The following is a 14,091-nucleotide window of genomic DNA, read 5'->3' as shown; positions in this document are numbered from 1 at the left end:
ATCACATTGTCTAGTCAATGAGAAAAATATTTCCATATTACTAGTTTATATCAACCCAATAAACAAAAAAATATGAGAGGTTTCGGGTTCGATGCTCCGAGTTGGTGAGTTTGCTCAACTGTGGTCACGGATAAGGTAAAATTCCTCATAGCCTCCTCAGGGCTAAAATGGTGAATAATCGTGGCCACTAGTTGTCCCTCTTTTTCTGTAAAATAAATTTTCTAATCAATGAGAAAAATATTTCCATATTACTAATATATATCAACCCAATAGTGCGCCTTAGTATATTTCAGAAAAAACCTAAAAATTTAATATTTGTTGCGGCCTATGTTTAACTGACAGGAAGAAGAGGCCGGCGACACAGAGAAAATATATAGAGAGAGAGAGATATGTGTTTGTAGGGTTGTGTAGAGGATGTGTTATTCTCTCTACCCAGTGCCTTTATTTATAGTAATAAGGAAGGGAAGAATCCTTCTCCTCCAAGGAATACAAGTCCTAATAGGGAAGAATAACAAGAATTAAATATAATCTAGGATTTAGACAATCACACTTAAATACGAAGTTTATAACACTCTCCCTTGAGTGTGTAAATACTCAAGTAGATTCGGCATCATGTAGAGTTGAGGAAGTCGATTTGTCGGCACTGATTCTGGGAACACGCTAGTCTTAATAAGGTAGGAACTTACATAAGGAAGTAAGTCTCACAAAAAACCCTAAGGCTATGGTAAAACCAGAGTAGGGACAAAATCCATAGTTTAAGGAAAAATGCGTGAGTAATGCAAAGTCAAATGAAACGTCTAAGGGACATCATTAGGGATATGATCAATCCAAGGTGGGTGCCTCGTCAAAACCTCGTTAGGTAACAAAAACCCAGTGGGAGAAATGCTCTTAATCGTAAGGAAAAAGAGTATATTAAGATTAAGCTAGTATACTTCATGATACTCCCCCTAAGTTTGACACAATTCTAAAGAGAACTAACAATGTTACAACTTAGAAGTTTACGCATACCAATTTCTTGAACAAGCTTTTAAAACTTCGCATTCGGTAGTGATTTGGTGAAGAGGTTGGCCATATTGTCTTGTGAACGGATTTGCGTGACTTCAATATTCAGATGCTCTTATTATTGATGTGAGAAGAAAAACTTCAGCGCAATGTGCTTGATGTTGTCTCATTTGATGTAACCCTTCTTGAGCTCTTCGATGCATGCTGCATTGTCTTCATAGATCATCTTCGAGATGTCAACGATGGGGTAAAGATTGCAGGAGCTTTGAATATGGCCCACAATTGCTCTCAGCTAGAAGCGTTCCCGAGTTGCTTCGTGTAGAGTGAGAATTTCAGAATGATTAGACGAAGTGGCAACTAAGGTCTGTTTAGTTGACCTCCAAGAGATTGCAGTGCCTCCAACGGTAAAGACATAACACGTTTGAGAGCGTACCTTGTGCGGATCAGATAAGTATCATGCATCGGCATGACCAACAAGGCAAAAATCGACTTGAGATTAGAGGGTGCAGCATCACTCAAGGATTTATAGGGATATAACAAGCCCAAATCCTTGGTACCTTTAAGGTAACGGAAGATGTGTCCAGTGTCTGCGTGTTGGTGCATTACTATATCTTGCTAAAAGATTAACAACGAATGAGATGTTGGGTTTAGTGCATTAAGCTAGGTACAATAAAGCGCCTATGCACTTAGATAAGGAACTTCAGGCTCCAAAATCTCATCATCATCCTCATTCAGACAGAAGGGATCTCGTTTTGCATTTAGTGATTGAATGATCATAGGAGTACTCGAAGGCTTCGCTTTATTCTCGTTAAAATAGTGCAACACCTTCTGGGTGTAGTTCGATCGATGTACTAAGATTCCATCCGAACGGTGCTCTATCTCGAGACCGAGACAATATCTAGTCTTTCCTAGATCTTTCATCTCAAATTCTGACCTTAGGTGCGCGACAATTCTCTCAAGCTCTTCAGAAGTTCTGATGAGATTCATATCATTGACATATACTGCAAAATCGCAAAACCGGAATGTGACTCCTTAATGAACACACAAAGGCATAGTTTGTTGTTCACATATCCTTGACTAGTCAACTACTCACTCAGACGGTTATATCACATTCTTCTGAATTGCTTCAAATCGTAGAGTGAACGCCTCAGCCGAATTGAAAGCGTGTTTCAGGGTTTGGAAATATTTGATCTAGTCAATATAAGTCTGTTGGGAACTTTCATATAAATTTTTGTATCAAGACCCCCATAAAGATACGCAGTTACTACGTCCACCCACTGCATACTTAGATTTTCAGAAAGTATCAAACTGATAAGGTAGAGAAAATTAATCACATCCATAACAGGTGAATAAGTTTTGCTATAGTCAATCTCGGTGCGTTGTGAGAAGCCTTGCACAGCAATACGAGCTTTGTAATGCACAATTTCGTTATTCTCATTATGCTTCCAAAAGAAAACCCACTTCTAACTAACGGGCTTCACATATGGAAGAGTATGAGCTACAAGTCCAAACACCTTATGTTTCACAAGCGAATCTAATTCGACTTGGATTGCTTGTTTTCAGTTTGACTAATCGGTTCTACGTCGACATTCATCAAAAGAACGAGGTTCAATGTCATCGCTCAATATGGTCCCAGTAGCTACTGCATATGCTAATGCATCATCGACGATCATCTCATTTCTACATCAAACATCATCCAAGCTAGCATAATAGACCAAAATCTCACGAATCTGGGGAGGTGGATTCGTCTCATCAAGGACGCTTCCGTAATCTAGAATTTCCTCATAAGTTTGATAGAATGAATAGGTGACAGTCGAATTCAAGGTAGGTTATTCAGGGGCTTGTGCTGTGGGTTTCCTCTTCCGAAGGTGTGAATTATTTGAAACAAGTGGTCTACCATGCTTCTGTGTAGGGGCAGATGATTGGCTAGCCACTAATGTACGTGGATTGGCCAAAATGGCATCCTGGGCTTCCAAGAGGCAAGTCTATCATACATTTGGTACATTTATCTTTGCAGACACATTCGCAGTTGGAATATGTGATATTGTCACTTGCATTAGATCGGTGAAATCATCTGGCATGCTTTGAGCTACGCTATGAAGATCTAATATACACTACACTTCAGTTTTAGACAGAGAAGTATGGGGATCCATTATGGACGTTGACGTTCTTATCTTCCCCTAATTACGGGAAGATTGTCTCATAGAAGTGACAATCCACTAAATGAGTGGTAAATAGATCACCTGTCAAAGGTTCTAAGTAACGAATAATCGAAGGAAAATCATATCCAACATAGATTCTCATCCTTTTTCGAGACCCTATTTTTGTACGTAAGGGCGGCGAAATCGGCACATAGGCTGCACAACCATAAACGAGCAAATGCGATATGTCGGGTTCGTATCTAGTAACCAACTGAAGGGCGCTATATGGCTGCATGCAATCATTTGTAAGCGCTTAATGAATGCCTCTGCCAAGCCGTTCTGGGTGTGAACATGAGATATTGGATGTTCAACTTCAATCCCAACTGACATGTAATAGTCATCAAAAGTTTTAGATGTGAATTCTCCAGCATTATCCAATTGAATAGATTTGATCGGATAATCAGGATGGTGAGCCCTGGGCTTGATAACCTGAGCCAATAGTTTGGAGAATGCAACGTTCCTTATGGATAACAAGCACACGTGTGACCAACGTGTGGAAGTGTCAACTAGAACCATAAAATATCTAAATGGTCTGCAAGGAGGGTGAATTGGTCCACAAATGTCCCCCTGAATCCTCTGTAGAAAAATAAGACGATCCGAACGAATCTTGTCATAAGAAGGCTTAATAATAAGCTTTCCTATGGAGCAAGTTTAACATGTGATTCCTTGAATCGAACCTAAACTTCGGGTTAGTGGATGCTCGTGTGATGATTTGAAGATACGGCGCATCGCTGTACATCCAGGATGTCCCAAACGATCACGCCAAAGTGTAATTTCCTACGCGATCCAAGAGGTAGGGCTAGGCTCATAGTGGCTTTCTATAGGGTGTATGATCGTAGTATATAGACCACTCGAGATACGCTCCTGTCACACCCCAATCAGAGAATTAACTTAAAACTCCAATTAAAGCATGATTCACAATTTAATATGGAATAAAATCTTTAAGAACAGATTAATCCCTAGTCAAAAAGTGAAGAAAGAAAAAAAAAAAATTAGAAGGTATAAACATGTTCAAACATAATTCACATTCATTCACCAAGAGGTAATTCTCAAGTTTTACAAAGCACACTTTAAATAAACTTACATAAAGCTTCTTGTTCCTTATTCAAACAAAAGAGCAAACACCACCAAGCTCTTTATTTTATTTCTATTTACACATATCATATAGTGAGTAACATCTTTAGCACAAGACTTACTTCTCTGGTTTCAAACGTGCACAAATTTAACTAGGGTGAGTATAAAGCTTAGTAGGGACATTATACCTCAATATATAACCATGAGTATATTATTTTATTTTATTTTTTAGTTAAAACACATTAGAAAATTGATATGTAAGAATGCACAAAGTTTCTCTCTTCAAACCCATTAACCTGAACCCAAACACCATATTTCCCTTTTGTTAGTGCTCTTGCCTAATTCCCTTTCACCAGTCTCGTATTACCCTTAAATTATTGTGCACTTTGGGGCTGACCTGAGGCCTGGTACCTGCCAAGAATTAGGCTCAACTACACAAAAGCCTTCCTCATTGCCCATTTCCCTATCTCCTTCACAAGAATCTCAACTCAAGGTAATCAATTCATTGTTTAACAAATGAAGGAAAAACATGTATATCAATCCATCCAAGTAATCGTATAGGCAATGAGTTTATGAATCCAATCAAATAGATAAATACCAATCAATATGTATTAATCAGATAATAAATGAATAAATAATTATAAGGTTTCCCAAGCACCCTCTACCTAGTTCCAAAGCTACAACATAAGTCCACGTAACTGCCAAACTAATCAATTATCTTGGTCCAGCTCGTGAGTTCCTATTCAAAGTATAAACTATCACTATTTAAGCACACAATTTAAAATATAACTCGTACTATAGACAAACTTTTTAGAATACATACTTTAATAAGTATGTATAATATAACCCAAACAAAACATACTTTAGTTTTCTAGTAAAATAGTTTTAAAACTAAAAGTTTTTGTATAGTGGAAATTTGTTATGCAAAATTAATATTGGATATCTGTACGAACCCTAATATCTAAATATATATTATTACAATCAGAACTCGTTTCCAACACCAAAATTTGTTTATTGACTAAGATGACTAGTTCAAAAGTTTCATGTGTCAAAATTTCACCTTGAAATCCCTTCCTTCCTACCAATCCATAACCAAAACCTCAACATAAAAGACTCTTTCTTTTTGAGTTTATGAAAGCTCTCTGTTTTAAACAGCAATAGAACAAAAGAATATTTTGAAATCAAAGGGGAAACTGAACATTCTATAATATAAAATTATGGAGGTTTTTGGCTGAAAGAGATTGACTATTGATTAACCAACCTCTTCAAAGCCCACTAAAATAGAAGGATGAAACAAATAAAAGGAATAAGAAGTCTAACCAAAAGAAAATTACTTCAACTCTTAGCACCATTTCTCCTTCACTAACCTTCTGAAACTATAAAGCTTTTTGTCTGGCATTTCTATTATTGTTAATTCTCAAGAGAACTACTAACTCCCTATTTATACACGTTTTTGTTTCTTTTTTAACTGGCTAAAAAAACTCTTACTTATCCAAACAATCATGATTCCTAACTCTAGACTCTTCAGCACCTGCTTCTTAGACCTTCACCTCCTGCTTCCATAGACTCCACAAGTTCTCCTGGAACTAACACTCAGGTGACACAAGCCACAAAGCCACATAAATTGAACACCTGCTGCTTGCTAGTAGTAAGAGGAGGATTCATCTGACTACCACACGGTAACTTGATTGAGATGAAAATCCTAGCAAATGAAAATAACACACCTCCTGATTTTAAATTCTTACGTGGTGGTAAAAGAGAAAGAAGCATGGAAATCACAAGCTCAATTGTACAGTCATAAGGAAATAAAACAAACTTACCTCATGAATTACTTGTTGGCTACTCCAGTTTGATTCTAGACAAGTATGGAATTGAAGACCCAAAGACAAAACTTATTTCTTGCTTCTGAAATTCGAAGAGAGAAAAAGTTAGGGCTTTTTCCCCCCATTTTCAAACTACGGTAGATATGAGAAAAGGAGATTGTGAACTCCTTATTGGAGTTATTGTCTAGAAGAAAGAAACAAATAAATAAATAAAAAATAAAAATCAATAAATTAATAACAACAAAGTATTGTATTGGTCCTTTTGTCAAAAGTATATAGTATAATATATATACATATATATATAATGAATCTCAAACATATGGACCAATCTACATATTAGTCTAACTAACTATATAATTTAGAGAGTTAAAACAAACAATTGCACTACTAACTAACTAAAAAAATTTCGGGTTCTCATAGCTCCATCTTCTCTAGAATACGTTTCTGGCCATATTCGTAGGAAGTGATGCACAAAAATTCAACTTCGTTTTCTACATAGGTTTCAGCGTGGTAATTATTATCTCTAATGTCCTTGAAACTCAACAACGTTCTTCCGGAACGTGGAGAATATAGTGCCTCATCAATGGTCAAGATTATACCATTGGACAACATTATACGTCCCTTACGGTACCGTTTGATCAGGTTGGATGGTCCTGAGAGGGTTGTCAGAAGTGCAGTTTTAGGTATGAAGTTAATGAAATAGAAGTGTTCACGCAAAACAGTGTGCGTGGTTGCACTATTTGCCAGACAACTAACTTTCCCACATGTTATACCTAGAAATAAAAATTAATATGGATCGGTCACAGTCACATTCATAAAAGTTCTAAAAACAAGCATCACTTCAAAATAATTTAAGTATTCAAGAATGGTAATTAATTAAAAACTTAATATCCAAAAAACAAATCACCATCAAATAATCCAAACATAAAGGAAATTGTTCAAAATTAAACCAAAAAACAAGGGGGGTTTGGCCACTATGTGGAATTCGGCCCCATTATTCTAAAATTTAATTAGAAATAGATCATGTCTAAGATTCTAATCTTCCATAGGGGTAACAGTCTCTTGAAAGTCAGAAACTTCCATCTTGAAACTCTCCAGTTTATCTACTTACATAAAGTTTGATTCAAACTTCTTACAACGAGAATGATATTTACCTACAACATTCTAGGGAGCAAGACAAACACAGGATCAATGGTCCTTTGAACCACATTGTAGCACATGTTTGTATCCATGGTTTCAGGTGCTTTGCCCTTATTCTTGAAGTTTGGGGCCTTGTGAGCGAGGTTAGAGCACTTCTGGGCTCGGTTTCCTCCTTTAGATGAGCCTTGACTTTGTTGACCCTTGACGGGGTGGCTTATGGCCGCCCTTACCACGTGTTTTGGACATTGGTTTGTGCTATAATGTGCTTCAGGCACATCAGTCGCCCCAGTATGTCGAGCTTGATGGTTCTTCATCAACAGCTAATTCTGTTTTTTAGTGAGAAGTAAAATAGAGATCAAATCCAAAAACTTAGTGAATTTCTAAGCCCTATATTGTTGTTGCAGGACAATATTAATAGCAAAGAATGTCGAATATGTATTCTACAGGAGATCCTCTTTGGTCAAGGTCTCGTTACAGAACTTGAGAAGTGATCGGATTCGACAAACTTCAGAATTATATTCATTCACAGACTTAAAGTCTTGGAAGCGTAAATGTTGCTAGTCATGTCTTACTTCAGGCAAGAAGATGTCATTTTGGTGATCAAAGCGATCAGCCAAAGCGACCTAAAGTGCTCTTGGATCTTTCTCAGCAAGGTACTTAGTTTGCAGTGCATCATGAATGTGTCTTTAGATGAAGATCATGGTAGTGGCTTTCTTAGCTTCGCCTACCGGGTTGTCCGTCTCATCTTCAATGGCACGATGCAAATTCTTTGCGGTGAGGTGGAGCTTCACATCTTGGACCCACTTGAGGTAGTTTCTTCTAGAGACCACCAAAGCGATGAAGTAGAGTTTGTTCAAATTCGACATGTTCTTATCACAAAATAAATGGATAAGATGTGGTTAGTGTAATGGAGAAAAAAATCAATCCATTCACATAGGAGTAGAATATTCAGGTTCTAATAAATATGTATTGGTTTAAATTTACATGAAAAAACTTCGGGCTTTCATGGGTGATTTTTTTATAGGAAAACTTCAGGTTTTCAAGCCAGGCATGTTTCTAGAAACTTCAGGTTTCGAAAGAATTATGAACTTCAGGTTCATATGTTCCTACAGACAAACACAAATATATACAGAAATATGCAACAAGAAAATATGCAAATAGAACTTCAGGTCTAGAATTATAATTGAATTAATTATTTGAACTTCGGGCTAAATTTAAAGTGTGGGTGAAAAATTATAAAACCCAACTTGTCTAAACATAAACAATTAAAATCAGGAGCCCAAAATAATGGGCCAAAGCCCACAGGTCAAATTGCTGTCGTGGTCCAGGCCTAAAAAAAATGAGCTGTGTTGGACACAGGCTGATCAAGCCCCAAAAGGATTGGGCTGCTAGCCCATTAGTAGTAAACGGGCTGCATGAATAGGCCAAAAAAAAAAAAAAAATGAGAGGCCCATATGGGCACTAATCAAGTGTGGCAAGGAGCAAGCTAGGGCTGTAAGCCCACTCAGAGGTGTGTTCCGGTGCTTCGCGGTGAAATGCACTGGTGTTCCAGCTTTGGGCTATAATCTAGTGTGATGCAAATATAAGAACCCAGGGAGACGAAATCCAGTGCGTCGTAGGACACAAGGACATCATATCCATGGGTTAGTGTCGCGAGCTGAGTCCAACAGAGGCCCAATTTGGGCTCTGTGATGCGGGCTAAGAGAAATAAAGCCCAAGTGGGCTTGGGTCAAGTCCAAAACACCCTAGGTCAGAACTAGGTTGTGTCGCCGGGGAAAGAAAGCAGGCCCGCTGCTTCAGGCGGCTGGGTTTTGAGATACACTTCTTGGTACAAAGTCGTAGGTTCAACGGCGAGCCAATTCGTAGTGATAGAGAGGGTACCTCGACGTTGGGGAAAAAGAAAAAGGAAAACCCATGAAATTCAAACTTGAATTTCACCCAAATTTGATAAAATTCTTCTGGAATTGCAATGATTTTGGTTCAGATTTTGCCACAAATTTGCACAGCAAGGCCATGGTCTTGCTGTAGGCGAGTTGGGGTTTTTGGGTTAGACACCATAGGTATCGGGTTTTCCTAGTGGAGCATGATGGCTTTGTGCGTGGCTCGGGTCATGGGTTCGAAAAACCCTAAATTTTTTTTTTCAATTTGTTCTTTCTTTTCAATTAATTCAATGCATATTTAATCAAATAATTCAATGCATGAGCAGATATATGATGCAATTCATGGTAGTATCAATCCACATAATTCAACAATTATGGATATAATGCATACACAATTTATATAGAATCTAAAATTCGAAGAACTTAAAGTTAGGTCATGCATTATGGTGAATGTTCATGCTATCAAGACTGGAAAAATATCGAGATAAAAATCATTGTTTTGAAAGAACCTAATTGCGTGATGATATTGATGAACTGGTTTGATGCAGAAAATTTCCACGTTAGATTCATAAGCACAGTGGTAGGAGCGTGATGATAACGTGTTGTGACCTATGTTTAACTGACAGGAAGAGTGGGTTGGCAGCATAGAGAAAATATAGAGAGATATATGTTTGTAGGGTTGTGTAGATGATGTGTTATTCCCCCTATGCAGTACCTTTATTTATAGTAATAAGGGAGGGAAAAATCCTTCTCCTCTAAGGAATACAAGTCATAATAGGGAAGAATAACCATAATCAAATCTAATTTATGATTTGCACAATTACACTTAAATGAAATGTCTTTGTCATAGGTAGAGGAGTACTACTAGTAGATACATTATTCAATATTTGTACATTTGTTAGAAGTTAATAAGGATGCTAAGTATTTTTTTCACGCGTAGACTCCAATTTTTTTCAAATATAAATAAGAGAAGATCTTAGTCATAGGTAATTATCAGTGTTAATAATTCAAAATTCAAATTAGGAAAAAGAAGAATGCATAAATTAAGAATTTTAATTAAATCTTATAAGTTAACGAAGGGCAAATAGATAAAAGCAAGTGAAAAGGAGTTTTACTAAAGTTGTGCACGTTGATTGGTCTATATCGAAATACCTAAAACAATAATGTTAACGAGTTTTATTGAATAATACAAGGGGCACCGACTCTTATAAGTTTGTGGTTGGCCCAAATAGAAACTTGTATTTGATACGTTGTTTTGTTCTAAAGTATCAATTTAAATGGTGGATCTTGAGTCTCTACATTTAAGATTGGTGCACTCACATTTCGCATCATCTCCACTATTGTAATTTTGTAGGATTTAAAACATGCCACATCACCGACAAATAAGTTTTGAAATATAAGCACTGACGCAAATTCTTCCTTTGCAGATTGTTCTTCATTATTTGTGGGTTTCAAATTCATTGTTCATGTTTTGTAAATAGGTGACTAAGATTATGGCAATTTAAACCGTTGGATGTACGCCAGCTGTTATAGCAGCTGTGTTGTTCAAGTTGTCCATGTGTTGTGATTGAAGCCTTGCTGATGTATGTATAACAACTTCTTATTTCCTCACACTTTTAGTGTCATGTTGTAACCGAATCCAATCAAATCCAAGGAGCAACTTACTTCACTTTTTATCCTCCATTGTTCTCTGCAATTCTAGCTTACTGAGTTCATCAATTTCTCAGTGATTTCTACTATAAAACTCACCAAAACAATTCACAAACCTATACAAAACTAACATGGCCTCAGAGTTTGGTTCGATTTGAATCAAAGGGATGTGAGACTGTGATTTGATTTTGTCTAGGTTTTCAACGAAGAACTCAGTTGAATCAAAAAGCAAAATGGTTGGATCTGGTGCTGAGCTTCGAGCTCCAATCTTCACTAAAGTCAACTACGACTTCAAGTGTATTAGAAAGAAGACTATCTCCAAATCCCACAATCTGTGGAAATCTGTGGAAATCTGGCTTTTCAATATCCTTGCTACTAATGTTATGACTCGTTTGGAAAATGTTTTTAAATTACTGAGAAATACTTTTAGAGAAAAAAACAATTTGGGTTCCAAAACCACTTGGCACTTCAGGTACTTTTTCAAAATTTACTTGCATTTGTACTAAAAGCGTTTTCAGTTATCTAAAAACGAATTCAATCATTTAAAAGTATTGCTCAAACGAGCCCCTAATGTATTAGTTCGTATTTGATTATTAATAAATCAGTTTATCATTTGAGAAAAAATATTATCAAGATTAGCGAATTTAAATGACAAAAAGGAAAAGATTGATTTTGAAACGAGAATAAATTATAACGAAAAGCCACACGGCGAACCAATACAAGCAGCATCAAGATGAGAGCATTTTTAATAGAACAGAAAAGACACTTGAATCCAAGTAAAATCATACTTTTTTTTTTTTTAACAAACGATATTATCTACACTAAGAGGATAGGGGAGTGGTGAGATAAGCCTCACAATGAGTTAGTAATAATACGGTTCAAATTCGTTTTCGGCAAGAATCGAAACTAAAACCTCTTACTTACAAATGAAGAGGAATATCATTAGACCGTAGTACTAAGTGGCAAGAAAAATGAGAATTATAGCCCCTAATATTAATGTATAGCCCCTTGGAAAGAGAAAATTACAATACAAATACGCCTTTATTTATATTGTATTTTTAATATAAATAACTATTAGAATACAAATACATGTTTAAAGTAATTAGTGGAAAGGGCGTAAATATATTAGCTTAGAATGAACCGAGCATAATATTTGCCTTAATTGGATCCACCATATCACATGTTTACTTCCATTTCTTGAACTTGCCCCCAAAGGGCTTGCCATACTTGCCATGCTTAAATTTCCCGTGCTTAAATTTGCCATGACCGCCGTAGCCGTGGCCTCCCCCGTAGCCGTAGCCCTGGGAACCATGGTAAGCGCCATAGCCATGGGGTGCCCCAGTTCCATGCACAAGATGGTTAGCACCATACGCAGCAGCAGCTGCGGCAGCACCCCCAGCTAACATCCCTCCCATTCCCATGCCAGATCCATGCCCTGTACGTAATAATCTTTCAGTCACCAAGAAAACAAAAATATATAATATATATATATATTAGACTTTAATTTCATTTTAGTTGGTTCTTCATATATAATGATCACTAGCTGGAAGAAAATTAAGAATATCAAATGATAAATATTGATGCAAAATGAGAAAATTGTTATTGGTACTTTAAAAATTTCATTGTACACTCTAAACTTTCTATATTTAAAAAGAAAAATATGCTTATTTTTAGAGTGTTAATAACAGTTTTCTTTCAAAATTTTATATCTATGTATTTTCTTTTGTTTCATCATTCCGTGTCTAATTTTTTGTCATGCAAACTGTTAAAAATGTGGTCTCCATAATATTTTCCTTCATATATTTCTCTTCTCTCTATCTCTTCCATTGTAAATGCGGGGAAAAAAACACAATCAGATTGTCATCCTTCAATAAAATTCTGAATTCCGCCATTTGATTAATATACCCATGAATATTATTGGCCTATAATTGTGTAGAGTACCCAAGTAAATATAAATTCAAAATTATTATAAACCCAGAAAAACATAAAGTTAAAAAATAGATTAGGGACAACCGTGATGTGATTCGATTGCATGCAGAATGGGAAGACGCTGAAGTACCTGAATAACCGGGTGGAGGGTAGGAGGTTGGTGGATATCCCCCATAAGAAGGATACGCAGCTGGAGGGTACCCCCCTGAAGAAGGGTATGATCCACCACCACCATATGCTTGCGGGGGATATCCATATCCTTGTGGAGGGTGTGATCCACCATAACCATATGAAAATAGTCCTTTCTCACTTGTCTCATGTTTCTCCTGCTTTCCACCTCCCATCTTCAAGTACGTGAGATTGATGCCTACCTGCATATCATTATTCAAAAATTACTGAAGAAAATGAAAAATAAAATAAAACAAGTAATTATAAAACGCGCCAACCATAAAATGACACCTTGAAAAATTCATCACTACGTATTTAGATAAAATGATCATCTAGTACTTGTCAAATGGGAGGCACCTTAAGTCATGATTTTACTTAATTCATGGTTTAAGGAACATAACATGTTAGAGAATTTTGTTGTAACATATCATAGATAATTGCAACAATATATTGCTATGCTTAGCTTATAATAATAAAAGATATTATCCCGCGACCAGTTTTCTACACTCATTTTGTGTGTGGTCTCTTTGTGGCATCGATCATTGATTAACACATATTAAATTTATGACAACAGAGTTAAGAATGGTTAAGTTTATGAACACTTGTCAATCAATTATAAATGTCAGCAAAACCACACACAAAATGGATGCAGAAATTTAAACTCATTACTCTGGGACCAATCTTCAGAACCCTAGATAAAGAAAATGCTTTCCAATTAAGCAGGACGTAAATCTCTAAACATTTGCATGCGTTAGTATATCTCACGAGCTTATATATAACCAGCCATTAATCTTCAAATAATAAGAAATCCATGTTCATATATAAATCATTATATATATTAATGCAGAAACAGAGGACAATAACTAGACATTAGAGAGAGAGAGGTGGCTCACAAACGGTTGTGTTGGGACTGTTAAGTTTGCCCTAAGCAATACTCAAACAAACGTGTAGGTGTGGAACTTGAAAGAAATGAAGTGTATATGTAGGGATCGTAAAGTAAACAAGTATATATTCTTATCACTTTAATCCGAATTAATTAAAACGAGGTAATGATAGACAAGATTCCATAAAGTTGATGCACCGCGTTACTTCAACGCATGTGCTTTATTCTATGCCCTATATAGTAAAGGACCACTAACATTTAATAACTTGTAGTTTCTCTCGGAGATGTAGGTGATCGCCCACCCAAACGAAACCATAGTTATGCGGTTTGTTTGAACCAGT

General features: G+C 36.4%; 1 protein-coding gene across 2 annotated transcripts; it reads right to left on the bottom strand.

The window, feature by feature from the left end:
- Positions 1 to 11,742: 11,742 nt before the first annotated feature.
- LOC114821469 (glycine-rich protein A3-like) lies at positions 11,743 to 13,850 on the bottom strand. 2 transcript variants are annotated; one of them, XM_029093661.2, is made up of 4 exons: positions 13,761 to 13,850; positions 12,960 to 13,070; positions 12,830 to 12,869; positions 11,743 to 12,205 (listed from the first exon to the last, which is right to left on the bottom strand). In XM_029093661.2, the coding sequence occupies exons 2-4, from the start codon at positions 13,041 to 13,043 to the stop codon at positions 11,955 to 11,957; spliced, it is 375 nt and encodes a 124-aa protein (XP_028949494.1). In that variant the 5' UTR covers positions 13,044 to 13,070; positions 13,761 to 13,850; the 3' UTR covers positions 11,743 to 11,954. The 2 variants fall into 2 exon arrangements, with proteins under 2 accessions (XP_028949494.1, XP_028949492.1); XM_029093659.2 differs by having other exon boundaries at positions 12,830 to 13,070.
- Positions 13,851 to 14,091: the final 241 nt, after the last annotated feature.

The sequence above is a fragment of the Malus domestica genome, chromosome 02 (genome assembly GCF_042453785.1).
Source record: "Malus domestica chromosome 02, GDT2T_hap1".
NCBI lineage: Eukaryota > Viridiplantae > Streptophyta > Magnoliopsida > Rosales > Rosaceae > Malus > Malus domestica.
Note: the sequence above shows the minus strand (reverse complement) of the source record. Positions and strands in the feature narration are given on the sequence as shown.